The sequence below is a fragment of the Oryza glaberrima genome, chromosome 4, assembly GCF_000147395.1.
Source record: "Oryza glaberrima chromosome 4, OglaRS2, whole genome shotgun sequence".
Lineage (NCBI taxonomy): Eukaryota > Viridiplantae > Streptophyta > Magnoliopsida > Poales > Poaceae > Oryza > Oryza glaberrima.
In genome coordinates this window covers 25,016,377-25,039,836 of record NC_068329.1, presented here as the reverse complement: position 1 = coordinate 25,039,836, position 23,460 = coordinate 25,016,377, and the positions used below count along the sequence as shown (strand labels likewise).

General features: G+C 42.8%; 1 protein-coding gene across 1 annotated transcript; it reads left to right on the top strand.

The window, feature by feature from the left end:
- The first annotated feature begins 2,596 nt into the window (after positions 1–2,596).
- Positions 2,597–17,830, top strand: LOC127769437 (protein argonaute 1B). Its single transcript, XM_052295019.1, has 23 exons — positions 2,597–2,818; positions 11,009–11,796; positions 11,873–12,093; positions 12,167–12,316; positions 12,389–12,522; positions 12,650–12,759; positions 12,855–12,961; positions 13,067–13,205; positions 13,335–13,451; positions 14,313–14,420; positions 14,523–14,594; positions 15,219–15,341; positions 15,436–15,601; positions 15,679–15,800; positions 15,882–16,019; positions 16,107–16,249; positions 16,329–16,391; positions 16,503–16,566; positions 16,644–16,779; positions 16,876–16,949; positions 17,037–17,131; positions 17,209–17,240; positions 17,351–17,830. Exons 1-23 carry the CDS (start codon positions 2,776–2,778, stop codon positions 17,560–17,562), a joined length of 3,357 nt encoding a protein of 1,118 aa, XP_052150979.1. The 5' UTR covers positions 2,597–2,775; the 3' UTR covers positions 17,563–17,830.
- The last annotated feature ends 5,630 nt before the right edge of the window (positions 17,831–23,460 follow it).

Here is a 23,460-nt window from a genome sequence, read left to right as displayed (position 1 = left end):
AGAAGGGATAGATTATTTATAACAGATCTAATCTAATGGTATAAACTAATGGGTCCACCAACTTAAATGAAAATTGAGGGTTAGATTTTTTTTTGTTTTTTCAGAATTTCTAAGTTTTTTTCTATTTCATTATATCGCCATGTGGCAGTTTGAGAGCGTTTTTAAAGCACCATGTGGCGGCATGAGAGCGTTTGTAGGAAATTTAATGGACTTTTAGTATATAGTAGATAAATAGATCTCCTTTTCCTCACCGAAAGGCAAGGCCTTCTTATCGTCTTTCTATACTCCCTCCATTCCCAAATATTGTAATTCATAATAGATTAGACTCGATTTGTTGTATTATGATGCGATTGTAATATTTTGGGACGGAGAGAGTATGTGTTTTGTTACTAATGTGAAGGTTTTGTGTTGTAGTACTTCCTCCTTTTCTTTAACATACAACCTCCTTTACTTTTATATATTTTTTCTTTTCTATTCCATTATTAAAAAATATTTTTTTCCGACTATTTGTCTCGAGGGACATACTTGTAACTCGAGCATTACACGAGGAATGTGAAGTGGACCTTTTCCTTTTGAGTAAGCGCCACTTTGGCACTTTCAGCTCTATTTTGGTGGGATGGTTTTGTTGTGTTGTTATGGGCTGAATTTTCAAGTCTGGGCAATGCACACCTTGTTTTACTTTTGAAACACACTGCTATGGATAGTTTTGTTTTTCGGAGGTCTGTTTGGCACAGCTCCAGCTCCAACTCCACCTCTCCTCTCCTAGAGTTGGAGCTCAGCCAAACAGTTTCAGCTTCACCAAAACTAGGAGTGGAGTTGGGTGGAGCTCTCTCACAAAATGTACTAGAGTTGTGGAGCTGGGTTTAGGCAGCTTCATAACTCCACTCCAGACTCAACTCCTGGAGTTATATCTAGGAGTTGGAGCTGTACCAAACAGGCCCTTAGATAAGTCCATGATATAAGTACTGTATAATTACACTATAACTATATTTAAATGATTTTTTAAATAAATTGTGACAGTTTATTAGAGCAAAATGCCGGCGAGAGAGTAAGAGGGAGAGAGAGAGAGATAAAAGTCGGCTTCTTCAATTCCTGACAATGTACATGGTAGAGGCTGTTCGGATCAGGACTAACTGTCACATCAGATATTTGAACGCTACTCCAATTAAAAATATTAAATATAGACTAATGAAAAAATTCATTTCATAATTATGGACTAATTCGCGAGACGAATCCATTGTGCCTAATTAATCCATGATTAGCCTATGTAATACTATAGTAACATGTGCTAATTATAGATTAATTAGGCTTAAAAAATTGTCTTACGGATTAGCTCTCATTTGTGCAATTAGTTTTATTATTAGTCTATGTTTAATAATTTTAATTAGTGTCAAACGTCCAACGTGAAAGTAACTAAAATATAATTCCTGATCCGGCCAAACACCACGTAATACACCACTGTGCCCTTTTTTAAGTCGATGACACATCTGCAGTCCACAAAGAGGCCAAAACACCAGCATACATAAGGATGTCAGACTCCAAATCGACCAATCAATGGCGACAAAACGGATGAGCTTGGAAACAGTCTCAGCTTTCGTTTGTCCCTTTCCACTAGGTCATTAGTTTGGTTGTCTACGGCGACGTTAAACCCTTTCGGATAATCAATAGTGGTTGTTTAGACGAGGTAGATGCCACCTTAGATGATATGCACTCTAGCCTTGTTTCTTTAATAGGATTAGTTATAAAAATTAACACATCATATACTTATGCTTTGATAGCCTATATATACAATAGTTTTATATAAATATATTATATCATTAATATTTGACTCATCTCTTATACACACAACATATTGAAGCATGTACTACAATTAACTATAAATATGTAATAGTTTGTTTTTCTCTCTCATTTCTATATGTGTTTGCAGGGGCGGATTTACAGTGTAACGGTCGGTGTAAGACGACACCGATGACTTTGGGTAAAACCTATAGTTTAACTGATTATCCATATATTATAATATCATGAATCTAAGTATAATTAGTATACTATGACATCAGTAGATATATTATGACACCAACGAATTATTTTTTTTAGATCCGCCACTGTGTGTTTGTAGCTACCTATAACATGTTATTATTGCACTTGCTCTAACTTCTTTCGGTATTTCAATACATGCATAACCAGTTTTGTATAGCAACCACGTTTTTGTTTAATCGTCCAATCATGGACACCATCGGCAGGAGGGGGATGACCCACTGGTAGCGCCTCACCAAGCTATCATACGCAACACACACAACAATGAACGAATCATCGAAAGCAGAAGACAAGAATACATGGCACCATTGGCACGTATTAATCGTGCCCGTACCACCATCTATCGCCACATCTCACCGGCTGCAATAATTGGGCATATCTTGGCGCACGCATCAGCAATATCTTTCGATTACGTGACCAGTCCCACCCACCACCTCTCTCTCTCTCTCTCTCTCTCTCTCTCTCTCTCCGGCTCTTCTCCCAGTTGCTTCGCTTGCCGTTGCTGCGGTGTGCAGTGGTAACATCCAGCAGCTACTAGCTGTTGCTGGCTTGCAACTACTACCCGATAAGACCACGCGCGCCTCAGCTCTCTCACACCTCCCATCACGCTACTGCTCCCGCCCCCATCTCTCACCCTTCTTCCCCTAGCTACCCCCTGCTCACGGAGAAAGACAACCCAGTCGGGTCGGTAATTCCGCTCCATTTCCAGCGCGCGCCGCATGAACGATCGGTGATCTCGACATGGCGCTGCAGTTGGAGAATGGCCGTCCCCATCATCATCAAGGTATGCCTGCCCATGCCGTCGCCCCCCCCCCCCCCCCCCACCTCCCTCGGCTCTCTCCCGTTTTCGGCAACCCTTTGCCTTTTGAGGCGATTCTATCGTTTTCTTCCCCTTTTTTTCCCTCCCCTCTTCGTCCTGTCCCATCAGATCGTATACAGTTGGCGTCGAGGCCGCGGCCACACACGACGCGTCAGTGCTTGCGCGCGTGAGGGCGTGACACGGGTTTTAACTGTTGGTGCCTGCGATAATTGTTCGACGCCTGTGTGCTTCTGGGTGAGTTTTCTCGTCGACCCTGTGTTTGGCTGTCACCATGCGGCCCCGGGCCTGAGTGTTTAGCTGACAGAGTGACAGCCTACAGGGGTTTAGCCTTGGCCCCTCGAGATCTTTTTTCAGGTTAGGTTAGTTTGCCATGCTGCCTCTGTTAAATAGAGTCAGCTCGTTACCCAGCAAGGATTAGATCATCAGCTCTTTGCCAAACGCCCCAAACCGCTACAACCTGTAAACATACAGGCCTACATTGATCAGTCAGTCTGGAGCCACGGCACGAGCGAAGCCGATCGCACAGTGCTCCACTGCGCGCCCATGACTGACGCCGCTGGTGCTATAGCTACATGGCATGTTGGCATTTGATCCTTGCTGCCGTTGATTTCACTCCGTTGATTTTACTCCTCCTGAGCAAGCGGCCGATCAGAATCGTGGAGGAAAACAGGAGCAGCCATGGCGGGGCATCGCACGACGGCTAGCTAAAGTTTATGGCGCGGTGGGGGCCATAGGAATTTGTGGAAGCAAAAACCCATGTGCGGGGTGCGGCGGCCTCCACAGCATTATGGACGAGGACGACGACGATATGGATGAGGAGGCAGCACTGCCACAGCACGGCGCGGTGCGTGCGCCACAGTGCGGTGAGCTCGCTCGCTGTGCACGCCTCCCTCCTCCGCCATATCCACCACCAGTCAGTCGCCTCGTGGAGGCGTGGATCCCGGCGCCTCCCCCCCTCGTGTAGTGGGACACGTTTCGAGCCACCAGCGGCCCGACACACGTCGTAGGCCCGTGGGAGCCGCGCGACGCGTGGTGGTGGTGGTGGGAGGCGGCCCTCTTCTCTCTTGGCCCGCGCTGCAGATTCACGGGCGCTTGCACTCTCGGCCTGCGGGGCGTGGGGGTTACGGGCCCGCGCGTCAGGGGCGCGGGACGGCGGCGTTGGCTCGGCTCGCTGGCTGGACCTCCCCTGGGCGCATGTGCGCGTGCGCGAACGGTCACGTCGCGCGACCGTGGGTGGGTCCGTCCGTCCGGGATGGAGACCGAGCGGGTCCCTCTATAGTTCTGATCATCTCAGGGGGAAAAAGAACGTTTTCTTCCCTTGCAGTCGCATTTTCAACGCATGATTTTCTTTACGGCTGAAATGCATTCTGTAAATTAAATCATGTGGAATTCTGGCTGTGGTTTAGGACATTAGGAGATGAGTAAACTGACTTAAAAAGGAAGCATTAGTCACTGTAGTTACTACCCCTTGACAGATTTAGAGGAAAAATGTCGATAGAAAATGAAAAGTTGATTCTCCGTTTGAAAAAAGTCGATAGAAAATGAAAAGCATTAGTGACTGTAGACCAAATAACACTTGGTCTGTTTGGTGTAGCTAAACTGCAGCTGCACAACAGTAGCCACTACCGTGCATGATAAAGAAAAATCGATACACTGGCTGTACAACGCAACCGGTTACAGCTGCATAGCAATGTTGCCGAATAGGGCCACTTATGATTGAAGGAAAAGTACGTATAATTTAGCTTAGAGCCTTAGGGTGTGTTCGCTAGGAGATGTCATTAACCAGGAACATTAGCGCACAAAACATAGCGGTCTATTAGCGCGTGATTAATTAAGTATTATCTTTTTTTTTCTAAAATGGATTAATTTGACTTTTTAAGCAACTTTCGTATAGAAACTTTTTGCAAAAGACGCACCGTTTAGCAGTTTGAAAAGCGTGCGCGCGGAAAACGAGGGACAGGGTTTGGGAAGAGGAGGTGCCGAACACACCCTTAGGGCCCCTTTGAATCGCATGGTTGAAAAAAATAGAGGAATAGGAAAAACATAGGATTCTGACAGGAATCGGAGTGTAAACAGAAGATTGCAAAACATATGAAAACATAGGAATGGTCGTTTGACTAGAGTGCAGGAAAAAACGCAGGAATCGGATGAGATAGATAGACTCAAATGAAATTTTCCAAGAGGTTGGAGCTCTTGTTAAATTTCCTTCAAAATCCACATGGTATGTATCATTCCATAGGAATTTTATAGGATTTGGAATGCTTCAGGGCCCTTTTGAATCAAAGGATTTACGTAGGAATTTCATAGGATTCAAATCCTATAGGAAATTTTCCTGTTTGGCTCTTTGATTCAAAGGATTAAAGCTTTCAAATCCTATGAAATTCCTATGGAATGTCACATTGCATGTGTATTTTGGAGAAAATTTAGCAAGAGCTCCAACCTCTTGGAAAATTTCCTTTGAGTCTATCTCTCTTATCCGATTCCTGCGCTCCAATTAAACGACCATTCCTGTGTTTTTCTTGTGTGTTTGCAATCCTCTATTTTACACTTTAATCTCTATCAGAATCCTGTGTTTTTTCTATTCCTTCATTTTTTCTACCCTGCTATTCAAAGGGACCCTTAATCCTTTTGAATCAAATGACCAAATAGGAAAATTTTCTATAGGATTTAAATCCTATGAAATTCTTATATAAATCATTTGATTCAAAGGGACCCTTAGACCATGGGGTTGAAAGTGTTAAGGCCGAGCTTAGTTCCCAACATTTTCTTCAAACTTTCAACTTTTCTATCACATCAAAACTTTCCTACACACACAAACTTTCAATTTTTCCGTCACATCATTCCAATTTCAATCAAAGTTTCATTTTTGACGTGAACTAAATACACCCTAAGTCCTGCCATTGTAGGAGCACGAAACACACATTTGAGTTGGACTTTATGTAACCGTAATCAATGCAACGGATGTGAGAGCGCATGTATATTACCTATGCGTACGTGACTCCTTGTTTTTTTTTTGCAGGGAGAGTATGTGAGGCCGAGTATCGATCCAAACTTTTTCTTTAAACTTTCAACTTTTTCATCACATCAAAACTTTTCTACACACATAAACTTTCAACTTTTCCGTCACATCGTTTCAATTTCAGTCAAACTTTTAATTTTAGCGTGTACTAAACACACCCTGAGTCTTTGCATTGACCTTATAGTACGTCTTTTCTTTGTTGCTCTGCATATTCTTTTCTAAAATTTCTATTATTTGCAGTTGTACTCCCTTCATCCAAAAAAAAAAATACAGTTGTATAAAAAACGTCCCATCCAATACTAGATTAAGTTTTTTTAGGACGGAGGGAGTATGTTACTAGTATGTAAAGTAATTTGCAAATGCCCCAAAGTATTAAGGTGTTCATGGTACGATGCATGAATCCACGACCGCGTTATTGAGTGATCCACGAATCAACATCTTCTTTTTCCTACTAAAACATTTTAATGTACGGAGTAGTTACATTGATTTTTTTTTGGGATGTTTTTCTTTCTACATATAGTTAGACATGATCTTTTGCCTCTTGTCGCTCTGTGTTGGCTTATTAGCTGTAACCAACATTTGAATCCTAAGAATTAAATTGATTTTGAAATTGAGGCTTTTGCACTATAGTCTATCTTTTAGCTTTGGCTTAAAAGACACAAATAATACGCACATAAAAAAATTACTCATAAATCATACATTTTACTATCTATTACCCCCCGCTTTATTTCTCATTGGGATAGCAAGGTACCTCTACGTGTCCTTTTTTTTTTCCCTAGCAGAATGATCCAGTATTTCCGGACTGTGTAGTCCATCCTAGCGACTGAACTATTCTGCGCATCGCTATCCTACCAAAAGCTTCTAGGGTGGAGTAGAACGCTTCCATCAAACAAAATTCTATAGAACTTCATCTGTCCCAAAATAAGTATAGTTTTAGCACTGTTCATGTTCCACGTTTAACCGTTTGTCTTATTTAAAAAAGATTATGATTAGTATTTTTATTGTTATTAGATGATAAAACATGAATAGTACTTTATGTGTGACTAATTTTTTTTAATATTTTTTCATAAATTTTTCAAATAAGACGGATGGTCAAAACACTAAACACGAATATCTATAGCTTTACTTATTTTGGGATGGAGGTACTACTACTCCTATATAAGCACTGGCTACTTTATTAATTTATCAATGTAGCAGGAGCACAAAAGGAGGAGCATCATACAGTTGGCTCGTAGTGTACACCTCCAATACTGCCTGCAGCTCTGCAGCTGCATTGCTGCAAGCGAGAGCGATAGCCGGTATAGCTGCATCGATGGCCGAAGGGGCTTTTGCCTTTGTGAAGGCCGGGGCGATTCTAGTCGGGGGGAAAAGGCCCGAGGCAGCCCAGCGACCGACCTGGCGCTACGATGCGCGAAAAAGGCCCCCCACACCCACACACCTGCCTCGTGGGCCCCACGGGCCGCAGGCCTCGGTCCGCGGGCCCAGCAGAGCGACTCCTGGCTGCGTTCTCGGTACGGCCCTCCAGGTGGGCCCCTCGCGTCTGTTCAGTGTCCTGTATACACAGGGCAAAACATCCGGTCACGGCCGTGCGGGCGTGGTGTGTGACTGAGCGGTGGGCCGGAGGATATTGGGAGGCCCAGATGTCATTCGGTGAGAGCGGGGGAGAAGGGTGAGGCCGTGGGTGCTGGGCCCACGCACTGGCGCGTGCGCCCCATAAGCGGAACCAATCTGAACCATCGATTCCGGTAGGGTGTGTCGCTGTGCTGTACCCGTTGGTGCAATTGCGAGTGCTGCACGCTGCGTCACCGCTGTGACCTGTTTGCTGCATCGATCGGCGCCCATTGACCCGTTTCCCTATCCTTTTTACGGGTCGGAGTGGCCTAACCAAAACGGGACGGCCTCGACAGCGACAGCGACGGCGACCCACCCGCCGTCCTCATCCGTTTGCGCCATTATTTCGTCCACCTGCACGGCTTCACCGCTTTGTAGCTGTAGTAGCAGTAGCACAAGGGCAGCCATTTCCCCAGCCATGTTCAGCCAGCCCAGCTCTTGGATTTTGATGACGGCATTGGATTAGGCACGTACTAGGAGTGCTGATCTGCATGGTTCCGGTTGATCGCGTGGTGCGCACGGGACACAAGGCGATACTGATCCAATTCACACACACGAGAGAGAGAGAGAGGGAAAAAAAAAAGAAAGGCAAGAGTGATCCAATCAGCAGCCGAAACGTCCCTGGGCCCTGGGGGAGTGGGGAGCAACGGAGCGCGAGGCGCAGTTACCAAACACTCTGACATCCCGGGCCCGGCAGTCCGATCCTTAATGGTCGATTAGTCGCCATCTTGAACCCACCCGGGCCATCAGCGACGACGCCCGTATCCCCGCACGGGCCCCACACCGTCATCGACACAGCCGCGTGCCCTCTCGTTCCGTACAGCCACTGACGGGTCCGGCGCGACCCGACCCGCGCCCCGCGACCTGACACGAGCGCACCCGTCCTTCCTCTCCTCTGCACTGGCGCTCGCTTCGGCTGTTTCCCCAGCGTGTGCCTCACCGCTGCTGCTAATTAACCGCAAGCGCTCGTCGTCTTTCCCCTTCCTCAAAAAAGGGGGAGGGGGGGTGGTGGAGGCGGAGGCGGAGGCAGCAGCAGCAGTGCGGTAGTGCAAGCGCTAGTGGAGGAGTTGGGAGGAGGCCCCCTAGGGTTTCCCGAGACCGCCTCCCCCCGCGCCCGCGCCGCCGCTCGCCGAGCGCGCTCTCCGGTAATGCCTCCCGCTCTCTAGATCTGTGTGTGTCTCCCCCCGTCTGTCTTCGCTGATTCTGCCGCGGGGGCGTGCGGCCGATAAGTTCGATCGGTTCAGGGGAGGGTCCGGCTCTGGCATCGCCGCGTGGTTATGGTGATGGTACGGCCATGAGAGAGCGCGGGTTGGTTTGGACGGGGTTTGTCGGTGGATTTGGGCGGATCTAGTTCTCGGCGAGCTGATCCGATAGGGGGCTTTGGCGATTCGCTCGTGTTCTGTGTGATCGCGTTTGGATTTTTGGATTTAGTACTAATGGTGCGTGCGATACGAGTTGGTGCATCGCATGAGAAAACTCTTTTCCTTTGTGTGGTTTGAAGTGTGTACATTTGGGCGAAATTATTTTCTGAACATGTTTTTCCCCCTTCTGCTGCTATAGCGTGTGATTGCGTGATGACATCACGCTAAGGTACGGTGAAAGTTTCGTTCACTCTGTTTCTGTGACTGATTTAAGTTTGGAAGGGTTGCTGCTTTTCCTGTCGTCCAGCAACTAAACGAATGCCTGATGGTTTTTCAAATGCATCATGGAGCCAGGAGTGGAATTGGATCCGCACTCAAGAATGTGGTTGAGTTCTAGCTTCTTTACCTACGTTCGAGCTAAATGTTCCCACTTAGCTTGAACTCAGCACCTTCATTGGTAGCTAGGAACATATATTGACTTTTGCAAAATAAATTAGTGGGATTTTGATCATTACGAAATATTGACTTTTGCAAAATAAAGTAGCGGGATTTTGATCATCATGTGCTGTATATGTAGTGTTCCGTTTTCAAGTTCTTCATATTTGTTTTTGATTCTATGTAGCACTATAGCAGAGTTTTTTTGTTGTGCTCCATACCTTTCTTTAGGAAGCTTCTGATCTTGCGTATTGACATGCTTTTCCATTTTCACCTCTTCAGCCATGTTACCGAGTAATCTGTCTGCTGGAAGTAGTTCAATTGCTCACATGATATTCTGGTGCGGGTTGCACGTGACCTGCTCACATACTTCAATTGCTGGAAGTAGTACATGCATTTTCAGTGTCTATAACCTTTTCTGCTCGCCACAAGGGATTATTGATTAATTCTGTTTATTGCCCATTGGCTCATGCTCTTTAGGCTATCACATGCAAATGAATGACATATAATCATTTGTATTAGCTATGGAAATGAGCCAGCCATCCCTTATACATGCTATGCTTTTATGTTTTCATTGATTGTTGATTCCTTCCGTTTGATCGTGATCATATACCATATGGTGCTTGCGTATTAGCAGTTCATGTCTTACATTTAGGTTGTCTCGCAAATGCATAAAATGCTTTTAGGCCACTACAGGAAAATGAAAGCCACCGTTTGGAAAATAGTCAAATACACTTTAGTTCTTTCATAAATGTTGCTTACTGATGTGCTTATCAATCCTTTTCTTAAACATTGTTTACTAATTTACAGTTGATTGCCGACATGTGCAAACACTTTCACTTTTTATTAGCCGTGTCGCAGACTCGCAGTGACTTAGTTTATTTCTTATTGCAGAAATTCTGTGTACTCTATTACTCTTACCATAGGTTCATGCTCCACTAAAACTACCTTGATGGAACTTATTACATTTTCTATTTACATTGAAACTCTTCCTAATTTTGTGTGCGCGGGTGTGAACGTGAAGTCCTGAGCAGGTATTTTTATGCTATGCTAGTCACTGTGTGTGTGCGCGTGTGTTGCGGGCTCTGTTACTGTTAACCATACATAGGATTATTCTCCATTGAAACTACCTTGATGCAACTTATTAAAATTCCAATTTACATTGAAACACTCTGTTTTCCTAATTCTGTATGTGGTGATGTGAAGTGCTGAGGAGTTAGTTATTCAAATTTCATTGTACATTGAAACATTGTGTTTGTCCTAATTTTATCTGCGCAGATGTGAAGTTCTGAGCAGTTAGCCATCTTTTATTTTTTTTAAAAAAAATTCTCTGTGGTTCTTTTGCCTGTTTGTTTTTACACTCTGCTAACCTCTGTCTGTCTGTCTGTGTTGTATCCCTCCAAATCGTGTCTCCTCTTTGCGCACCATTTCTTCAAATGATTTGGATTGGACTAATTGTTTCAATTGTGTCATTGTTTAGTAAGTTTTTCTTGCTACTGCTGATGATGATGGAGGTTAAAAGTAACATTATCACTTCCACAATGAGTTAAGGATGTTAGAATCTACTGTAGGTCCTGCAATTCTGTGGATGGATTGGCCTAGTTTTCAGTGTGGAACAATCCCATTCCTTTTTTTTCCCTTATTCAGAATATTCATTTTCCATTTTTCTTATCAAGTTTTGATAGATGTGATTTGTGGTCTTACAGTTCTGTGTTCCTTTCTTTCCAGTGCCCATCATGGTGAAGAAGAAAAGAACTGGGTCTGGCAGCACCGGTGAGAGTTCTGGAGAGGCTCCAGGAGCTCCTGGCCATGGTTCTTCACAGCGAGCTGAGAGAGGTCCTCAACAGCATGGGGGAGGACGTGGTTGGGTGCCTCAACAGGGTGGCCGTGGTGGTGGGCAATACCAGGGCCGTGGTGGACATTATCAGGGCCGTGGAGGCCAAGGTTCACACCATCCAGGCGGAGGGCCTCCTGAGTATCAGGGTCGTGGAGGGCCAGGTTCACATCATCCAGGTGGTGGGCCTCCTGACTATCAGGGCCGTGGAGGATCAGGTTCACATCACCCAGGTGGTGGGCCTCCCGAGTATCAACCGCGTGACTATCAAGGACGTGGTGGTCCACGCCCCAGAGGTGGAATGCCACAGCCGTACTATGGCGGACCTAGGGGGAGTGGTGGACGTAGTGTTCCTTCAGGTTCATCAAGAACAGTTCCCGAGCTGCACCAAGCCCCACATGTCCAATACCAAGCCCCGATGGTTTCACCAACCCCATCGGGAGCTGGCTCATCCTCTCAGCCTGCGGCGGAGGTGAGCAGTGGACAAGTCCAACAACAGTTTCAGCAACTTGCCACCCGTGATCAAAGTTCGACCAGCCAAGCCATTCAAATAGCACCACCGTCAAGCAAATCAGTTAGATTCCCGTTGCGCCCTGGCAAGGGTACATATGGGGACAGGTGCATTGTGAAGGCGAACCATTTCTTTGCTGAACTTCCTGATAAAGACCTTCACCAATACGACGTAAGGCTTTTGTAAGTCCTATTTCCTTGCTGTAGCTTTCATTTTGTGATTTTGATCACCTATCTTGTTCCTTCAGGTATCTATTACTCCTGAGGTTACTTCACGTGGCGTGAATCGTGCTGTTATGTTTGAGTTAGTAACGCTGTATAGATATTCCCATTTGGGCGGGCGTCTACCTGCCTATGATGGAAGGAAGAGTCTTTACACAGCTGGACCATTGCCATTTGCTTCTAGGACATTTGAAATTACTCTTCAAGATGAGGAAGATAGTCTTGGTGGTGGCCAAGGCACCCAAAGGTATGCTATTGCTATTTTATCTTTAGTTAAATATCTATTAAAAACTTGTTACTGACATTCCTTCTATTTTAAGGCGTGAGAGACTATTTAGGGTGGTGATCAAGTTTGCTGCCCGTGCTGATCTTCACCATTTGGCTATGTTTCTAGCTGGAAGGCAAGCAGATGCTCCTCAAGAAGCCCTTCAAGTCCTTGACATTGTGTTACGTGAATTGCCTACCACAAGGTAATATCTGATCTAGCCATCTATTGTTTATTGATTTTCTTGTGACAATGGCTTTATTTCCTTTTTTTTTAGGTACTCACCAGTTGGTCGGTCATTTTATTCTCCCAATTTAGGGAGACGCCAGCAACTTGGTGAGGGTTTGGAAAGTTGGCGTGGTTTTTACCAAAGCATAAGGCCTACCCAGATGGGTCTCTCACTGAATATTGGTTAGATACTGTTGCACTTCTCCTGATTTGTCATTGTGTATCTAGATGCAAAAAACATTTTTTTGGTATAATCAGATTCACCATTGGTGTCATCTGGCGTACTGAAATTGCTTATTTGTTGTTTCAGATATGTCATCAACTGCATTTATTGAGCCTCTACCTGTGATTGACTTTGTTGCTCAGCTTCTGAACAGAGACATCTCAGTTAGACCATTATCTGATTCTGATCGTGTGAAGGTTTGGTTATATTACCTCACCACCTTTGTTGACAATACCTCCGTATGTGCTTAAGAAAATGTTTTTTTTAACCGTTATTGTCCTTTTTCTCACAGATAAAGAAAGCTCTAAGAGGTGTGAAGGTTGAGGTGACGCATAGAGGAAACATGCGTAGAAAATATCGTATATCTGGACTCACTTCACAGGCAACAAGGGAGTTATCGTATGTACTTCTTCCCTAGCTTATATGAGAATCTATTGCACTCCTGCAGATGGGTATTTGAAAGGATTGTGCACTGATATGATTTGGTCCGTTCTCCTGTGATAGATTCCCTGTCGATGATCGTGGTACTGTGAAGACTGTGGTGCAATATTTTCTGGAGACATATGGTTTTAGTATTCAGCACACCACTTTACCTTGCCTTCAAGTGGGCAATCAGCAAAGGCCCAATTATCTGCCTATGGAGGTCAGTATGTTTGCTGTGCTCAATTATAGTGATGTATCATGCTGTTTTTGTACGAAAATATTTTCCAAATGCTAAATCCAGCTTCAGCATGTTATCAAGTATTTACCTTGCCTTTGGAATTGAGTTCAGGTTTGTAAGATCGTTGAGGGACAGCGTTACTCGAAGCGGCTTAACGAGAAACAGATTACCGCGCTACTGAAAGTGACTTGCCAGCGACCTCAAGAGCGTGAACTGGATATTTTGCGGGTAACTGTTGATCATATTTTGTGATGACATTTGTTTTGATAGTGCTGTATTATCGGCCCCATCTTTTCACTTATAAATGCACTTATCTGAACCACTTACTACTAACTAAAAAATAATTTATGGGTAAAACTTGTATATATGTGTTCTTAGCAATTCAAACGCAAATGTTGTAAAATAAACTTCGATGAGAAAGCCACAAAATCAACTCCAAAATTAAGCTTTAAAGTTCAAATTTTGGTTTATAAGCATAAGCATAAGCGAAACGATGGGGCTGATAATCTGATGAATCCATGAGTTGTATGTTTCATGTCCATTAGCATGCTGCTGTAGTTAAAACTTCTAGGATGATCTTTAGCTTTTTGATTTCTGCTCTCTGTACTTTCACATTTACTTTGTGCGTTTGAAGAGGAAAATCCTTGGTTGTAGGCGATCTCTAAGACGCTTAATTATGTTGGTTTCTTTCTTTCTTTCTTCTTTTTTTTTTAAAAAAAAATATTTTGGCTGTTGCTAGACTTCTGATGTTACAACACAAAGTCGTCCTTTTTTTGTATATTTTGTCGATCTACCAGAATAGTGTTATATGTTATGGTTATGTACTATGAAAAAACATAAATATGGTATTGCTTTTGGTTGTATTTATTTTCTCCAAGATTAAAACAGCTATATTGAGGGGTTGATTCTCATGCATTTTGCCACCTCTTTTGTTCCAGCTATTTGTGAGTGTAGTGGTATCTGTCATGAATGTATAAGAGAATATGGCAAACTTCCGATGGAGCAGTTTTTGTTTATTTTAATTATCTACCCTTCACTGAGATACTGAGTTCAGGGATCTAAATCTTTGTTTTTCCTTGTTTTGATCAGACTGTATCTCACAATGCATACCATGAAGATCAGTATGCGCAGGAATTTGGCATAAAAATTGATGAGCGTCTTGCATCTGTTGAAGCTCGTGTTCTGCCTCCCCCAAGGGTAAATCAATTTTCAGATGTGGTTTGACAGACTCAGCAGTTGATTTCCATATTGGGCATTCGATATTCACATCTATTGATTGCTTTTCTATCTCTTTATTAGCTTAAATACCATGATAGTGGGAGAGAAAAGGATGTATTGCCGAGAGTTGGCCAGTGGAACATGATGAATAAGGTACACCTTTCAAAAGGAGAATCATTATGAAATGTCTCTTCCTCTTAATTCCTTTGGGCATATCCTATGTTCATCTTTTATATTAAGAAGGGTGAACTGTACCAAAACAGAGTCAATATTGTACGTAGGTATGTGCAAAATAAAGAACCCAATGTTTAATGTATCATTAACCAGTGGTTTTAAAATAACTGCGAGGGCGCGAGATATGGTCTAGTTTTTAAGCTGTACTTCTGTTCATCACATGATCAGTACAGTAATAAAACTAATATTTATACGGTGTACAAACGTCATTCTCATGATAGAATTTCATTACTGTTATGAAGCTCCATTCTCATGTCATGTGTCCTACGTACAGAAACTGTTTTGGAGGGATTTGGAGTATTTAATTTGAGGATCCTTTATAAACCACAGAGTTCTCTGGCACTTCCCTCCAACTTTCCTTTGCTTCTACTCCCATCTTCACTGTGGTAGCCATAGGACCAATATTGTCATTTTGGTTAGGTTACTAATCTTGATATAATCTTTCACCTGTAGCTGGAACTTGCTTACTGCCTCTTTTTTGTGTGTAATTTTATATTGCTTGTTTACATATATGTATTATTTATTTGGTTGTTTGTTTTGTAGAAAATGGTCAATGGTGGGAGAGTCAACAACTGGGCATGTATTAACTTCTCTAGAAATGTGCAAGATAGTGCTGCCAGGGGCTTCTGTCATGAGCTGGCTATCATGTGCCAAATATCTGGAATGGTATTTACAAGTCATTTCAGTAGCAGTTCATTTTTCAGGGTTTTCTTTTTTCTATTAGTTGTTTCAACCTATGCATTTTTTTTTCTTTCTATAGGATTTTGCACTGGAACCTGTGCTGCCCCCACTTACTGCTAGACCTGAACATGTGGAAAGAGCACTGAAGGCACGCTATCAAGATGCAATGAACATGCTCAGACCGCAGGGCAGGGAACTTGATTTACTGATTGTAATACTGCCTGACAATAATGGTTCTCTTTATGGTATGCTCTGTTCCTAAAGACACTTGACCATTATGCGGTGACTACCTTTTCTTAACATAATTCTTTTCATTCCTCAGGGGATCTCAAAAGAATCTGTGAGACTGATCTTGGATTGGTCTCCCAATGTTGTTTGACAAAACATGTTTTTAAAATGAGCAAGCAGTATCTTGCAAATGTTGCCCTTAAAATAAACGTTAAGGTATGTGTTGCACGCCAACTATACTTTCTTGACCTTTCACCTGAACTCTATTTCTAACTTTACATTGGTCCTACTTTTCAGGTGGGGGGAAGGAATACTGTACTTGTGGATGCTTTGACAAGGAGGATTCCCCTTGTCAGTGACAGACCAACTATCATATTTGGTGCGGATGTTACTCATCCTCATCCTGGAGAAGATTCCAGTCCTTCCATTGCAGCTGTAAGTGCAATTACGATGAAGATTGGCCAGAAATTCTACCAAGTTACAATGTAAGTTTGGCTAGTTTGTAACTGTTCTCCCTTTTAGGTGGTTGCTTCTCAAGACTGGCCTGAAGTCACTAAGTATGCTGGATTGGTGAGTGCCCAAGCCCATCGTCAAGAATTGATACAAGATCTTTTCAAAGTATGGCAAGACCCGCATAGAGGAACTGTTACTGGTGGCATGATCAAGTATGGACTTATTGAGATGATAAATTTTTACTTCCCTATGTTTGTACGTCACTGTGCATAAAATATGTTGAATGTGCAGGGAGCTTCTCATTTCTTTCAAGAGGGCTACTGGACAGAAACCTCAGAGGATAATATTTTACAGGTTTTTATCCTTGTACAGAAATCTTAGAGGACAACATTTTGCAGGCTTTTATCCCTGTATGGACATCTTCCTGACCATAATTGTATGTGACTTCAACACCTGTCATTTCAGGGATGGTGTCAGCGAGGGGCAGTTTTATCAAGTTTTGTTGTATGAGCTTGATGCCATTAGAAAGGTACACATGTTTTGACCTGAATTTGATCTTCAAAATTTTTCTCTTTGATATTAACATCTACTAATTTCTGGATGCAGGCTTGTGCATCCCTGGAACCCAACTATCAGCCTCCAGTTACCTTTGTGGTGGTCCAGAAGCGGCATCACACAAGGTTGTTTGCTAATAATCACAACGACCAGCGTACTGTTGATAGAAGTGGAAACATTCTGCCTGGTTAGTTGTTGATGCACATTCATTTTACTTTGGGCTTAGGTGATCTATTCTGACTGACATTTATTGTACCTGTTTTTCTTTTTGCCTAATTTCTAGGAACTGTTGTTGACTCAAAGATTTGCCATCCAACCGAGTTTGATTTCTACCTGTGTAGCCATGCTGGCATACAGGTTGGTTTAACTTGTTTGCAATTTCTTCACTTAATGGAGTGGTATGGATGTATATGATTGCTGACTTGAATTAATTTTCTTTTCTAGGGAACAAGCCGTCCTGCTCATTATCATGTTCTGTGGGATGAGAACAAATTTACTGCAGACGAGTTGCAAACCCTCACGAACAACTTGTGCTACACGTAATTTACTATTCCACCAGTATGGCTTTTATATTCACTTTTTACAGGTTTATTAAATGATATTTCTACTGTTGTAGGTATGCAAGGTGCACTCGCTCTGTATCAATTGGTAAGCCATCTTTGAAATCACCCCCTTCGGTTTCCTGGCTCCTAAATCCAGTGCATTGTACAACTCTTGTAAATCACTATGTTAACCTACACCACTTTGGTTTCTTGCAGTGCCTCCTGCGTACTATGCTCATCTGGCAGCCTTCCGAGCTCGCTTTTACATGGAGCCAGAGACATCTGACAGTGGATCAATGGCGAGTGGAGCTGCAACGAGCCGTGGCCTTCCACCAGGTGTGCGCAGCGCCAGGGTTGCTGGAAATGTAGCCGTCAGGCCTCTACCTGCTCTCAAGGAAAACGTGAAGCGTGTCATGTTTTACTGCTAAGAGCTTGGGCTGTACCCCGTATGCGCCAAGGAATGTAGTACTATGTTATGTTATTTTAGCACTTGCACTCTGTCGTTGATCCCGTTAAAACGGGTATGCTACCATAAGCTGTTGGACTATTCTGGGTATTGTAGTACTACTTGTTTTGTATTTGTGTTTGTGACGCTGCAGAGCGTGAACAACGCAAGTCTGGTACTTGTATCGTTGTGTTTGTGGGAACCTAAATCTTGTTGGACCTTTGTTGTGCTTGAAGAACCAAGTTAAATAATCCTGTCAGTATAGGGATTTAATTGCTGCTTGGCATAACTTATTACCTCGCATAGCTGATTTGGTTCTGGTACATGAGCAAGATGAGTTTCACTGGAACCTCACCCCGAATTGGGTTTTCTCGGTCAAATCTCATTATCTAGCTCTAACACATACCGGGGTTCCGAATATCAATAGCCGGATTTGGAAGGTGAAAGTACCCCTAAAAGTTAAAATCTTCCTTTGGTATTTACGTCGGGGCGTAATTCTCACCAAGGACAATCTTGCTAAGAGAAATTAGAAAGGCAGCAAGACATGTTGTTACTGTCACAAGGATGAAACTATCTAACATTTATTCTTTCAGTGGACTGTAATTCATTGGCTTCTAATCTGAAACCTCCTCGCAATGTTGGTCATATGTTTGGGAGTTGGCTATCATGTGTTCCCAAAGAAATGAGGAATCTGCTTTTGATGGGTGCAACAGCTCTGTGTTGGTCCATTTGGCTAAGTAGGAATGGAGTAATTTTTGATAACAAGATGGTGTCTTCTCCTTTGCAGGTTATCACCTTAGTTACCCGATGGCTACGTACCTGGGCTATCCTCCACCAACCGGAACTGCGGGATACTATTATGGTGGTATCTCGATGTTTGGACCAGGTGGCACAGGAGTTCTTTTACCCAGAAGCATGGGTGGCGGTCTAGTTTACGGATTGATAGCCACTAAGATATACGGTGGTATCTCGACAGTTGGACCAGGTGGCACATGAGTTTTTTACCCAGGAGCATGGGTGGTGGTCTAGCCTACGGATTGATAGCCACTAAAATATATGTTTTTATCAAACTTTTATGCTTGGGAGATGCTCTAATTGTTTCTTTCTTCTTTTTTGGCTGTGTGCACTTTATGCAGAGGCCGAGGGTGACTTAGTTTAATTGTATCATTTTGATGTAATTAACTGAGTCTAAATAAAACTTTCATTATCTAAAAATAGCAGGCTCACGCTTGTTGGGTCAATTTTCCCTACGTGTCCTTGAAGCCATTTGTTAGGGGCTGTGTTATGGTAATTGACTAGCAGGAGAACTGGGATGGCAGTGCACAATGGTCAGGTAATGACTGTTTCAAAAGTATTAGACTACGCTTCTCAATTTGTACGGCCGTACATACCATAGGTTTGGGGGTGATTAGCCGTTCGATGGTCACTGGAAGTAGTCTGGAACCCTGATATATCGGTAATTCGGTATTAATCTGTTTGGGGAGGAGCATATGCCTTTGGCTGAACTTCATTATCAAGTATTGTGTTTCTAGCGTTTTCATTTAATTTTGCATTGATGTCTCGCTAGATCAATTATGTTCCATGGGTGATTGCTCGTTTTGCAATTGAGCGATTTTCTAACAGAAATAAAACAAAACCCTACTCAATCCATAGCTCTCGCTGACGACATGTTCTTGATCAGTCGCATTTGGAGATCAATCACATGGCCGACATGTAGGCCAATCACACAGGGGCGATTGGCAACGTGCAAGAACAACGAGAAGTGACATAGGCTTGAACCTGAGGAATCGAGAATGAGTGAGGAACCGAGAATGACATGTAGACATGTGGTCACTAGCTGACGACGTCGAAGGCATGGGCGCCAAATTGCTAGTGAATCTGCCGGATGAGAAAACATGTAGATAGATGCATTGCTAATGAATCAGCCGGATCCGTTCTGATCGACAAGGGTTCATGGTCATGGCGCAGCGCCACCGATAATGGAGACAGAGGATGGGGACATGGGGTGCATCCGTCCATGGGTTAGTAGACACCATCAACACTTCTGCTGTTCTGCATTTGCGTGTTCGCAGAGAGGCATATACATCATACTGCATATCGGCATACTGATTCCACTTCCGGAAGCAGAAGAAATGGGCACTGGCTTGAATTTCACATAACGCTACTGCAACTTGCACTGGCAGGTGCCGGCCACACAAACCTTCCCACAGAGATCATTGATTGGGGATGGCATCATGGCATGTGAATTTGTTTGCACTAAAATATGCATTATTAGTGCTTGAAAACGAAAAAGAACTGCATTATGTTCTGGTACAGTGATATACATGGTCTGTTTGGCACAACTCCAGCTCCAGCTCCACCCCTCCTGGAGTTGGAGTTCAGCCAAATAGTTTCAGCTCCACCAAAATTGGGAGTGGAGCTGGGTGGAGCTCTCTCACAAAATGAACTAGAGTTGTGGAGCTGGGTTTAGGCAGCTCCACAACTCCACTCCAGACCCAACTCCTGAAGTTAAATTTAGGAGTTGGAGCTGTACCAAACAGGCCCACAATGATTACGGCACCATCCTGAGTTTGTAATAGGAGTTTTACTTTTATCCTACGGCGTGTGTGCCATGAGTTGGGTCGTTCGTTGTGGTAGTCTGTAAAAATCTTTTCATTTTGTTAATGAAATGGGAGGGTTCTGCCCTCTTTCTAAAAAAACAATGATTACGACACTAGTAATATCTATTATAGGTAATGGTTCGTAAATAAAACCGTCCGACATCATACTTTACATATCGTTCCTTTAAATAAATCGGCATCTGTAATTGGAAAGCTCGCCAACGGTCGGTCGACAACTTTTAATTGATAGGCTCATTTAAAAGTATCGGAATTTCTAAAAATTAAAAGGGTACATATGAAAATTATAGGCGTCCGTTCTGAAATCGGCACAAATACCGATGGCCATTGGTGCACTAATACCGATGGACATTGATGTCTTCTGTTGGGTGCTAGTTAAGAACCGGCACCTATAAGTAATTCGTAACCGGCATTCATTTAGTGTGTGTCTACTGTCGAGAGTGAATATATCTCTAGACATGTTGTCATGTGTGTTTATCGGTGAAGTCTTGCGTTCTCTATTACTTCCTCCGTTTCACAATGTAAGTCATTATAGTATTTCCCACATTTATATTAATGTTAATGAATCTAGATAAATATATATGTCTAGATTCATTAATATTAATATAAATGTGAGAATTATTAAAATGACTTACATTGTGAAACGGAGGGAGTAATCCGTACGCTGGCACTTCGGATCTGCAGGGACAACCTTACCTTTTGCACCTCGCTTTTTTTCCCCTGCAAGAGAGTACGAGCCATCACGCGCCTTTTGTCTTAATCTGATTGGATTATTAAGTTGATAGTACACCTACTTACACCAGCATTCAGACTTTCCAAGGATGCTCAACAGCTAAAACCCAACAAGGTGAAGGCAAGGGGGTGTTCCACTGCACAGGTACTACTATGCTCTGAAGTCTGAAGTGTTGACACGGTGTGTTCGCTGCAAAGAGCACTTGACCGGTTGACAGCGTCTCAGAGCCTCTGTAGCCACCGGCCAACGACGCCCTGTCCTGCCGAGAAGATATAAAGGGCCTGTTTGACAAAAAAAAAAAATCTTTTCAAATTTTAGCATTGTCAAAATTTTAGTATAGTTGTTAAAATTTTGGTAGGATTTCTTATATAATTACCAAAATTTAGCAGTAAACTAAATGTAGCTATTTTTTTAACAACTTTATCAAAACTTGATAATGTTAAAAATGATATCAAAATGAACAGGTTCTCAGATAACACCAAAAAATAACTCGGAGCGAGGACACTGGAGCCCTGGAGGCTCTACCAGCGACTTAAATTCTGGCAGGCCGAACACGTTGGGCCGCGGCCCGTTTCTGCCGCGACTTCAAAAGATATGGCTTGCGACTTGCGAGTGGAGTACAATCTATGGAAAGGTCAACATAAGCAGGTGCTCTGTTCAGTCCCAGCAACCTCCCATCATCCACTCTTATGTTTTTCGTAACCACGTTTATGGAATTGCTAAACGATGTATTTTTTATAAAATTAATTTATAGAACCAATGTTTTAAAAAATGTATTAATCTATTTTAGAAGATTTTATAGTTAGTATTTAATTACTCGAATGAGATATCCCCTTTTCGCCTTTGAGAGAAAAAGTTCCGAACCTATAGGTCCGAACATGGAGCCTCAGTAGAGCAAGTAGTACATCAATCGCTTGGGCACTTCAATCTTGGGCACAACACGCACAAAATCGTCTAAGCATACTATAGCCGTCCACGATGTCTGGCATGGTAAAATTGGTTACATAGTATCGAAAGTTCACGTTTTTAATTTTATAGCATGAATAGATATCGGTTTAATTTAATAGCATCTAAAGTTTACTCCGTACCTATTTTTTAACACGTCCGTCAATTCTCGATTGTTTTCCGTCTGCTTTAATCGCTATTGACTCAGCCACACACGCGGTATGACGTTCTATTATTATTGATATTTAAAATATTGATAATTCTAAATTTTTAATTAAATATATTGAGCTATACTCGGTTTAGAGCATTAGTTAGGTTGTAGCTTTTCCATGTTTTGATAATTATGAAATTCAGAATCGATAAAAACTTAGCAGATGGGTTTTTAACGTGGCTCGCAATATTAAAGGTAGACCTACGGTCATGCTAATAAAACCATATAATTTGGAAGTTCATAGGAAAGGCCCAATTAATACATTTAAGTTACTGCCTCAGTTCAAACGGTGTACAGATCTGTAGATAAGTTTTTAACGTGGCTCATGATGTTAAATGTAGATCTATGGCATTGATAATGATATCTATCTAATTAGCGCGTTGATCTTTCTCTTTTTTTTTACATGCCGATGATCTTTCTAATTGACATAGCCCCTAAAAAGTGCCAAATTATTATGGGAGGTATAACAAATAAATATATGGAGGTTCCTTGTTGTATTGTAACCTTCTTATCCGAGGCAAGTAATTAACACGTGTGTGGCTACATTACGACTGATTATTTCTTCAGTGATAGACGAGATAAATAGGTGCATATGAAGACTTCGTCAATCTATATCGAACGGTTTTCTGAAGTGATCATAGGAATAAAGGTGTCACATGTGAGTGTGTGTTCATAAATTTAAGTGTGTGCGTGTTTATATGAGCGTATGAGTTTGTAATGTATTATATATATATATATATATGGACAAATAAATATTGGTTTTGCTATTTATCTTTCTCTTTATTTTTTCAACTTATCTTTTAAAGTTGTTCTAAATTTATCGAGTACACGCGTGTGAAGGTGAGCCGCGAGCGTGGCCCAGGGAAAATGTGTAGGTATCGCTGATCGCGTGCCGCAGCCGTTTAACGGGTAATCGCGTATTAGAGCAAGTTCAATAGTAGCCAACGACTAGTTCCAAGTCATTTATAGCCAATCTAATAGCTTATTCATACAATAGTTACATACTACACTATTAATACCTAGTCCCACCTGTCATACACACACTGTGTGTTGGAGTCCGTGCTACAGCTGGCTACAAATTTATAGCACGTTGCCCCTCTCTCTTCTTATTTATCTCATTAAAATATGTTTGTATCCGATTTATAGTGCTATTGTACCTACTCTTAGCCAGACCAGGTGTGCAACCCGAAGAAACACGCCGTCCTAGATATTTCACGAGTGGCGGACTTTCGTTCGTGCGACGTACCCCGGGCGATCGACCCTTCAATTCGCGCGAGGCGGGGCCTCCAAATGACCAAATCTACCACCCACGCATGCACACGGTGAAAAGCACGACTCACACACGACGCGTGCACGGTGAAAATCACTATCGCG

Bases quoted from the DNA above. Each gene is read 5' to 3' on its own strand.
- LOC127769437 (XM_052295019.1), top strand. From the start codon at position 2,776: ATGGCGCTGCAGTTGGAGAATGGCCGTCCCCATCATCATCAAG. The intron at 12,523-12,649 runs GTTAGATACTGT...TTGTTGTTTCAG, and splicing joins GGGTCTCTCACTGAATATTG to ATATGTCATCAACTGCATTT. The intron at 13,206-13,334 runs GTCAGTATGTTT...AATTGAGTTCAG, and splicing joins CCAATTATCTGCCTATGGAG to GTTTGTAAGATCGTTGAGGG.